Source organism: Lottia gigantea, assembly GCF_000327385.1.
Source record: "Lottia gigantea unplaced genomic scaffold LOTGIsca_42, whole genome shotgun sequence".
NCBI classification, from domain to species: domain Eukaryota; kingdom Metazoa; phylum Mollusca; class Gastropoda; family Lottiidae; genus Lottia; species Lottia gigantea.
Window position 1 is genome coordinate 1,308,000 of NW_008709463.1, and position 10,871 is coordinate 1,318,870.

Here is a 10,871-nt window from a genome sequence, read left to right on the forward strand (position 1 = left end):
AATTTTATCATTCAAGGACAAAATGGCACGGAACTTGTGGCTTAATACAATTTTAATGTGAATAATTTAAATCATTGTGTCAAAATAATTTCAAAGTTATATAGGAAAATAGTGTTCTGTTTACTTTGAGACTTTTATAGTGCAAATAGAAACAATGTTTGCAATTTGAGAAGCTAAATAATGAATCGGCAAATATTTCCGGTAAAAATAGATCAGCAATTTACATGATACATCAAATAAAGGAAAACAACAACCACCTTTTAAGTTGTTTTTGATTATTTTTTAACTTTTTATGGACATTTTAGTAAAAGATGTAAATTCAACACGTGCTAGTGTGTAGAAAATGTGAATTGCGCTGTTTTAAAACTGTGTATTATTTTGAGGTAGAAATACAACGTAGACAGACTATGTGTTCAAACAGATATCAAAGGAGCATTTATAATACCACGATCTCAAATTGACCTATCTCCTTATGTGCCATCATATGAAGAAGAAGTTTAATATTTATTATGTTTATGTGCAATACCAAACTGTTTGTTCACGGTGATCAAATTTTGCCAAAAGCATGGATTAATTGTGAAGCTAAGCATGGGAAGGAACAGTTGGAAATCCTTTGAGCTCTGTTGAAATATTTAGAAAATGTTGTCAACTTTTGAAAAATCAGTGATGCAAGAATAAAAGAGCTCAGTTAAGTGCAACAGAAACCAAAGACCTCTGCTTGACCCTAGACGGTATCGTGTTGTCGAGATAGACGAAGTCAGAATGAAACAACCTACAAATGGATTACGTATAAAATGTCAAGAAAATGCTTTAAATATATTTTATTGTGATATGAAAAAAAACATTAAAACTGATCAATCAAATTTACATTATACTCAAACTTTACATTTTTTCAAATACTTAATGCTTGGGTTAGTCTAGTCTTTGCCGAAATAAAGTTAGTAGCTTCAAAAGCTTCAAGATTTAGTACATTGTTAAAAGATCGAAAACTTACACTTGTCTAATCTTTGCTGAAGTTCATTAGCTTTAAAATTTAGTACTTTCAAATATGGATCGAAAACTTTTTAGACTTTTAAAAAGGAAAGGTTTCAAGTATATGGTTTGGAAGGAGAGGATTTTTGCCGATTGCTTTATCTATCTGTACAGTTAGTCATTGTTTCAATATAAATGTTGTGCGCAATGCACCCCAATGCAAAAAATTGAACATAAACATTTTTGGTAAACGTAGTTTTTGTTGATAATGAGTTTTTGTTAAAAGTTGTGCAATTTTTTTCCGAAAATGACGATGATTACTGTGTGAAGATTTTGTGAAAAGTTAGCGTTAGTTAGACAATGAAACTGTGTGGAACAGGGCTGTTGATTTGGCTCTATTTGCCAGACATGTCTGACAGGACCGGTCAGATCGCAATCCTTTGTGAATACAAATAAAGATTTTTCGCTTGAAATAAAACTGATGTTCAGAATACATGAAGACAATTCTGTGAGATATTTGTTCGAAACGAGCTTGGAAATAGAAATAAGGTCGTGATCATGAGCTTCATAAAAACTTTTGTTAATATTTTGGCGAAGATTTTTTTTAAAGAATCTTTGTTTATGTAGAGCAAAATGAAACAGCAGCATTCCTTAATATATTACCCATTCCAGTTAATTTCATATTTTTGCCTATAAATATTGTTTTGTGTTTTTTTATGTCATTTTTCAACTACAGAAAATTTTTGTGTCCATTTTTGTGATTTTATGGGCAGCTGATTATGAAGTGTATTGGAAAAGATTTTTCTTCTAAAGGCAGTCAAAATGATTAAGGCTCATCTAAAGCTTGGAAAAATCCAAATACTCAACTGAATGAGATCAGAAATAGACAATCTTCAAGACGGTGAAAAACACTAAGGTCTATCAAGATAGCAAAATAGGATTGTGTATTTGATACAAACTTCTTTTTGTGCTCATGACAGCTTTAAACATAAGGAAGAGTTTTATAGGAAAGGATAATATATAAAGAAAGTGTCATGTTTGTGCTCATGATAGCTTTAATTAAAGATTATAAAATTTTGATATTAAGAAAAAGATGCTAAAAGCGTGTTGAATCATGTATTAAACTTTGCTGAAAAGCAAAATTACCAAAAATCTGAATATCAGTGCTGAATTTCATTTTCCTTTTTCTGTAATTCTTGAATTGTCTGTGAGTTAGATGACAAGCATAGTTGAGTATTTGGAAGATATTAATTTTACTTTCATTTTCGATCGAAGGATGATTTTATAGCAGCAGTAAACTTGGATGAAGCCTTAGAATCATTTGGTTTGTTTTATTTTATACAGAAAATATTTCAAAAACTTTAGAAATTGTTTGCTGAGCCAAATTGCAATTTTAAATGTATGGCTTTAAAGGGATTTTAAAGAGGTTTACTAAATTCTTTATGTTTATCAGGGACACTGATAACATTATTGAAAATATTAGAAAACCTCTTTACAATCCCTTTCAGTTAATGTGACGGAGTATATGGTAACATAAGAATACCAAGCAAACGTAATTTTCTATGTGAACTCTCTGAATAGGATATTGAGTTGACAGCCCAAAAGCCAGAGTTGCAATAAAGTTATTGAAATATGATTTCTGTATAAAATGAACAAACCATTACCAAAATTTGTCCATATTCAAATGTGAAATTTGAAAATTTAAAAATGCATGAAAAAGAGGCAGCTGTATGTATAGTGGAATTATATCAGTGACAAGGAGGTCAAAATATTTCAACCATTTTTATTTTTATTCTATGTATATCTTTACTGTCTCTTATTAAATGACATGGTTTGCTATTTTTGGAGGTCAATTGTACCTTGGTCTCAGAAACGAGAATTGTTCAGCTAAGCCAATCAGTATAAGTATTCACAGCTCACTGTCAAAATTTGAGCCTTCATAGCCATGTTTATACATAATTATCCGTGTTTGCAAGTTAAAGAGATGACTCCCTTTTTAAGACTTCCATCTTGAAGGACGGTTAATTACACAATCATCCAGTCGCACAGCAACGACGCGAGATGTCTGGATGTCAGAGACTAAATCAACCAGAAGACAACTATCAAGTTCCCCAATTTTCACAGAGTTCTGGTGCTTCTGAAAACTATTTACATATTATATTCAAGACCCAAATCAACCCCCGAAAATGGTGAACCATGGCCTTTAAGTCTTGAGCTTTGTTTTAACTTCACAGATAAAGCCAGGACGGTAGAAGAGATTGTAATCTATATTTTGTTGTGTTTTGTATTCTATTCTGTTCCTTGGAATCAATGATGAGTTTCCATGTGAAATATTCTCTCCTAGAGTTAGTTGCTACGTCAGAATTTATGTCTTCTGACAAATTTGGCATAATAGAAGTGCTCTGTGACCCAGGACTACACTGTCACTGATTTGAAGGAACAGAATAGATTAAATTTGAAATAAATCTTGTGTTTTGAAGTTTCACCTGTATATTTTCTCTAATGTTTTTTTGTCTAGTTCAGTGAGTAAGTCATGTGTTAGAAACTTGGTCATATTCTGTTCTGTAGACATTAATTAACAATTTTCATTAATTAAAACCAGAAGTTGTCAAATAAGGATATCTGGAATTTACTACATTAAAAAAAGATGTGAACATTTAATATTTGACATGAATTCTAAAAAACATTCGTGGATGTCGCAATTTATGTACCACACAGTATGGTACCAAAATATATCTTTAAATGCAATGGTCTTTCCGAACCCATTCAAAAACTTCTTTGACTGTGAATAACCCTTTTTTCAACACTTTTTACTGTTAATAAATACAATATTGACCTTTGATTGCTTATTTCTTATTGTTTAAAATCAATTTTCTTTTTTGCCAAAAGTCAATCAAATATGGCCAAGAGAAAAGTAATTTATTTAGTTTGGTGAATCTAGTTGTATCACAGACAAAATTGTAGAATCTGTTGTTCTTTGATTAAAATGTTCACAGCTAGCATTCCAAATATGTTGAAGGTGCTCTCAAACAATAATGATTACAAGTTGTGTATGGTTGTGAAAAATGAAAGTGGTCATGAGTACTGAACCCAACTCACAACTCACATGAAAGTTGCACGAAACTTACAACCGTTATTTCTATTCGCAACCATACACAACTAGTAATCACTAAGGTGTGAGGGCATCTTAAGAGAATGTATATTTTATTTTGTGAACAGACAAATTGATTGATTTTATTTAATTCACTTGAGTTTTTAAGATAAAATTTGAGAAAAGATAAATTGCTAAAAAATTCCAGATTTCGTTTTTTGGTGAAACATATCTGCACCATTGCTTTAAACAAAATTCAAATTAAAAACAGTAGATTAAAAGTGCAAAGCCTATCATGTTTTTTTTCCTTACAAGTTTACAGATTAAAGGAAAAGACTTAAAGGGATAGTTTCGCCATCTGTTTGATTATCGTACCTTAGTCTCAGAAAATCAACCCCGAAAAAAATGTTGAACCATCCTTTAATAATTTGTTCAATTTGCTATAAAACTTGTAGAAAGTGTCTGTAAAACTAATTGTCATAATGCGCTGTGATTGTCATGTGATGTGTCACATGATAGTCATGTGACCATGTTGCCAAGGTGATATTGTTATTCTAGTTAGCTTGGTGTATTTTTTCAGCCTGTGTTAAATTGTAGATATACATGTTATGTTTTACTTTTTGTCAGAAAAATACAAATAATAACTTGCTGGGCATACAAAATACCTGTATTATATCTTTATAAGACTATACTGCAGTCATCTGATTCTCTTTAACCTCCTGTATCTCTTTTTAGAATGAAACTCAGCTTGCAATATAACCAATTTAAATTTTATTTTCAAATTGCTTTTCTTAAGTAAATAAATTTCAGCCAAAGTTTGACCCTTAATTGCTTTTTTTTAAAATTCGGGTTTTCATACTGACTTTCTCCAATTTTCAGCTATATCTGACAAGTTAAATATGGAAAACTAACCCCTCCATTGTTCTTTTCCAAATTCAGGTTAAAAAAAAAAGTTTCTGATAAAGCAAACTATTTCAGGAGTCCTATTTGCAATGCTTTTTTCAAATTTTGGAAGAACTTTTTGTAACATCTGAAGTTCTGTCTGGTAAGTTATTATTTGTGTATTTATTGTAAAATTGTAATTATTATTATTATTATTATTATTACCTACTACCATCAATAATGATGTCATTGGTACTGTATGTACATCCATAATAATATTACTGTCAATCAAAACAGACCAGTACTTCTCAGAAAATATCTCTTGACTTCAGCTCTTTCCAATTTTATATGCTAAAAAAACAAATTTAAATTTCATTTTAAGTGTTACATTTACCATATATGGTAACACAATCATAAGTATTGAGTATATAAATTAAAAATAACAAAACAATCAAAAATATTTCTGAAAAAGTTGTTCAAAGTCTAATTTTCTAATTACATGTATGATGATTTTAGTCTAAAAATGTTTCAAATTTAAAAATAAAATCTAAGAAAATGACATAATAGCATTAATAATTATGTAGCAAGGGCATCATTTTGTCCAGTATTTTGGGTCAAGTATATTTCAATATTACTCACCGTCTTCATTAGATCATAAGGTGCATGAAAGAAGGACATACAGCTCTATCCAATTTCAATATTTTTCAGTATTACGACTGTTTTGTTTGACAGTAAACAAGTTAACATTGATGATGCTATGTCTCCAAGACAACAAGTTCATAAAACGGGATATCAATGCATGCTACAACTCACTGTATTATGTAAAATTGTGTGTTTTTTTGTATTTTGTAAATATTTCAACATAATATAGCCAATTATTCTTGCATATCTTTACAGTGAATAAAATGTTTTTTCATAAATGTATCCAATTGTTTTTCTTGATATATCTCGACACGGTGACGTATTAAAGGTAAGGACAATGGGCCAGGGCACTCAATGAGGCCTGTGAAATATTTAATTTTGAAGTGAAAATATAGCCTAAAATTCATTTCAGACCATCTGAAATTTGTTGTTTTCTGTGTGCCACTGACAGTGCCTCGCCTTGGTGATACACCTCTAATCTTTGGACAAGTTAAGCCCTTTCCTTAGGGTTAACTCTTACCCCCACTACCCCCATCTCCTAACCCTTTCCTGAGCTACGATGCACTACGAGGTACTCTTTCATTTCATACGGAAACCGTATCTCTTTATCTTCAGTTAACTCTGAAAAAAAGTGGGAATAGGCTAGCACCATAACAATAACCCTAGCTAACCCCAACTCCCAAGCCTTTCCTGAGCTAACCCAATTGACGTTAAACGAAATGTCAGTGTCAATGGATTCTGTCTTTAAAGATAGTGTACCACAGTCATGCGGATGGTAACTCTGCTTCTAACGGTCGAAAATTGCTCAAATTCGAACTTGATCTTCGTTTTATGAATATGTATACACATACCGAATTTCATTTGATTCCATCAAAAAATCTAGTTTTTAGAGCGTTTACAAGAAAATGTTGACGGACGGGGTGCCGACAATATACGTCCATATAGAGAGATGTGGGCGTATAAAAAGGAACAAAGCCGAAGAAAGTTCAAGCGTATCGATAACTAGGCCTATTAAAAGGATAACGTCATAAACAATAATATAACGTCACGTCATTATCACGTCTTAGAAGACTCCAAATAAGTCGTTTTTTACAGTTCACCCTGTTAGTTTTACAGACAAGAGCTTTCATTGACGCAAATCGTGTGCTTACGGAATGGCTGAAGTTATAACGAATCCAACTCCATCGAGTATTCCAAATTTCTCAGTCGTTATAACAGAAATGCACCAAATATTCAAAGAGAAAAAAATAGGTAATGTTGGTTTACACGTTCTATTGCAATGTTGCTGATTTTAAAAGGTATGCCGCAAAGTTTCTCTAAAAAACAAAATGGTATAATCTGGTACAAATTGGTAGTTCAGTTGTCGATATCGTTCTTAAGTGGTTATCACATTCAACTTGGCACCTTTACTTTCTGTACATAGAGCCAACAAGTGTTTTCATTCCTGCAAGTTTCGACATTTTGTTACAGGAGCAATACTAGAAGACCATACAAGTTCTTGGACCGAAGCGAAATCTGTTCGTAAAACGGCGAGCGTGCTAACACCCTTCACTTCCAGTTCAGCCCCGGAGGTTCGTCTCCCAGTCCAGAGACCTAATCAAACAATACATGTACTGACGCCTACTATGGTGCCCATCTCTGCTGCGACCATCCAACACGCTCTCAGGAATTTACGACCTGTGCAACATCCAGAGGATTTTCCCGCTGTTACTAGTAGATCTTGTCTTTTGAGTCCTGTAACGTCACCACTAACTTCACCTCGAGCGACGAAGAGAGTCACATCGGATCAAATACCGCCATTTCGTCCAGCACCGTCAGCGATCCCTCCATCTCCAGTGTCCCACGGAGTTCTAACGGATCAAGTATCTCCATTCGATCCAGCAATGGCGCCGACCCCTTCAACTCGAACACCAAAAAGTGTTACAAAGGATCAAATACCAATATTCAGTCCCGCACCGTCACCTCGAGCACTGAAAAGTGTTGCAACGGATCAAGCACCATCACCAAGGTTTTCTATCAGATCATCCAAAAGTTCCATTACAAGTGACGATTCGGAAATCTTGAATAGTAGCTTTGATGTGTTGAGAAGTATCCGAAGATCTCGGGAACTTACTCGATCTGTGGCGGCATATCTAAGGTCTATCAGTGTTGATGTTGAACCTCCACCGGAACAAGAGTATGCCCCAACCAGCGAATCACAGTATGAGTTTTATCAACCCTATCTGGAACAGGATATAAACAGCATCCGTCCGGGAGAAGGACATGAACCGACCCAAGAAGAAAGGGCAACCCCTCAACCATCCGATGTAACCACCCAAAGGGTTGAAAGCTTTAATTCTGGTGATCGATCCAGGGTAACGCCGACAATACTTGAACAGATAATCGAAGCCAAAAAGAATCTAAAGCCCGTCCATGGAAATGCGGACCAAAGACACTGCAACGTTGTAGAGATAAGTAATGAAGAACACTCGGAGTTACAAAAGGACCAGTCAAAGAAGAAGAAGAAATCGAGGAAATTTCGATTATTATGCTGTTTCCGATCTCCGCAAGTTGATGAGTAATGAATGCTTAAGCCTGACAAAAGAGAAAGAAAGAATGTTTACTTAAGTACACAAGGATATTTTCTACCAACTGGTCCTTGGTCTGGCTTGGATCTTTCTTGGATTATCCATACCCATATATAGCTGGGCAGAGGGTCAGCGTTGATAAGCTAGATGATGACCGCGTACCATCCATGGCTATATTAGATGAAGAGGAATGAGTATGAATAAAATAGTAAATTTAATGAATATATAAACATACATAAAAACATTAATATATGAGAATGGGAGACTCGTTTCCCGATGGCACGAAAGCCCTGCGTGTCATAGGTTCTGCACGTTCTACAGGGTAGAGGTGAGGGGCCCGCATTCGTTATCTATCAAAGCTCCTTGACCATACCAGTAGAACATAGAAGGTCTTTTCAGGACCCGATACAAGTGTCATTCAATAACTTGGCAAAATGTCGATAACTAAAGGCGGATTTGAACAACAGTGTTACCTCCCTTCCAACACTGGAACACTGTAACGTAAGGATTTGGGGAGGGTTATGGTTAGGGTTTGATGTCCCCCCCCCCCCTTCTCTCTCTCTCTCTCTTTGCCCCCAATGGCGCCAGCATTGAACCCGTTCATAAAGTAGGCCTGTCGCAAATAGGGTCTGGAGTTTACGCTTCATTTGAAAAAACAGTCGCCTCGACACTTTCGGATGCAGGTTAGAGGGACTGACATGGAAAAGCTCGTAATCGTCGAAACATTGCACATCGCCGTTTACCTAACGTCACTTGCATAATGTCGTTTACTTAACATCGTTTGCATGACGTAATTTGCATAACATCATTAGCATAACGTCATTTGCATAACGTCATTTGCATAACGCCATTAGCATAACGTTATTTGCCGTATATAACTGTAACGTCTACAATGGACAAAGCGTTATCTCTGTATGACACCAAGATTATCTCAAATTGATGCCTCAATGCACTCGAATTCAATGATCATGTTCACCTGTGAGGCCACTATTTGCCACATACATCCATCAAATTAGACCCCCAACGACTAAAATTATCTCAGCAGTGCTTTTGAGCCAAGTACATTTAATGGGCGCTGACATATAAAGATATATAGAGCACAAGGTTAGATCTCCCGCGATGAAATTTTATATAACAAAATGATCTCTGTTGATAATTTCAGGTTGTGGGACCATAAAATAAGCGAATCGACCCCACGTATAGACTAAACAAGACCAAACTTCACGGCGGAAAGCCTAAGAGTGAATGACATAATATGACTATTGTAAGCTATGTTTGGCGAGTGAAAATACAATATGGTTTTGTATTGAAACACTATTATTAAGTTTAAACCTCACACGATTTGTACTTAAACTCCAGTAGTTTTTGGTGTTCCTCTCTTGTAAGATTTATATTTGATGCCAATAACTTTCATTAATGACAAATAATCGAGACTCCAACAGAGGAACGCAATTTTCTTAAAGGGATTGTAAAGAGGTTTTCAAAACTTTTTATGTGTATTGGGGACACTTTTAGCATTCTACTAGAAGCAAGCGTTTGATGACGTCACTATCGCAAAAGCTGCTATTGATTTAAAATGACCTTTGCGTTAGTGATGTCATCAAGAACCACAGACGTCTGACTTAAAATTGAAATGTTGCAGACTGATGCTTTCTGTGTCCCTGATACACATACAATTTTAAGAAAACGAATGCAGACAACGTATAGTTATTAAATGTGTCGGGGATTTACTAACCTGGACAAATTCCCCTTTCTCCTTTAGGTGGCATACTGAGTCCAGTATTTACACAAATATGGCTTAACTCGCTGAAGATAATCTGCAAAGTGAGGAAATGTGACGCAGGGTTAGAGAAGAGGTGAATTGATCTGAACATAATAATAATGAGCTAATGAATACCAGTGAAATCTTATCAATTTAACTCAACATTATAAACTAACACTAATCAAAACAGTACTGCGAATTTCAATTTAACAAACCAGCCTTAACATTGGTGAACACTGCTTTAACCCTGGGCCAGTGTCTTCTGTTGAATAGTAACTTCTTACCTTGCAACAACTCTTACCTCTACAATTAGTGAACAGTTTTAACCCTGGGCCAGTGTCTTCTGTTGAATAGTAACTTGTTACCTTGCAATCATCCTAAATACCACCAATCAACCAATGCATTAGGTTTACTACTGGACAGCCAATTGAATATTTTATAACAAAATACTAAAATACAGACCAGTTGATCATGGGAGTAGGAGTGAACTTTGTTTAGGGACTGAGATTAAAGCCGCGTTCACAAGTTTTAAAAATTGGCCCGTGTATTATTGTGGGGTGTTTTTAATATCCTACGTACAGCATATTACTGAATTTTTTTAGCCTTGACATATTTTTGTGGTTGTCTTTCATGAACAGAGGTTATCCCAATCAGCACTAGCACTTGTTTTTGAATAATTCGCCGGTGGCGGCACCAGTCTCCGGGAACTGGAGTACAGATGGGGGAAAGATTTTCTTCACGGTGGCTGAACTGTGGGTTCACTCTTTTAAAGGCAGAAAAGCCAGAGAGGTTCTCACAGAAAGAAAATGAAAAATAGAACTGATTGGTTCATTCTGAAACATATTTTGGGGAAAAACTTTTGAAATTTCTGGGAGTACCATTTGGGGTGTTAACTATTTTTCTTGGGGGTAAACGCAAACCTCACACCCCTACTGGCACCGCCATTGTTATTCGC

At 34.9% G+C, this 10,871-nt stretch overlaps 1 protein-coding gene across 1 annotated transcript; it reads left to right on the forward strand.

Annotated features, from left to right (window-relative positions):
• Window positions 1–6,741: 6,741 nt before the first annotated feature.
• On the forward strand, window positions 6,742–8,148 carry LOTGIDRAFT_163889 (hypothetical protein; the record flags this gene model as incomplete). The annotated part of the gene is made up of 2 exons (XM_009060417.1): window positions 6,742–6,838; window positions 7,058–8,148. The coding sequence occupies 2 exons, from the start codon at window positions 6,742–6,744 to the stop codon at window positions 8,146–8,148; spliced, it is 1,188 nt and encodes a 395-aa protein (XP_009058665.1).
• Between the last annotated feature and the right edge of the window lie 2,723 nt (window positions 8,149–10,871).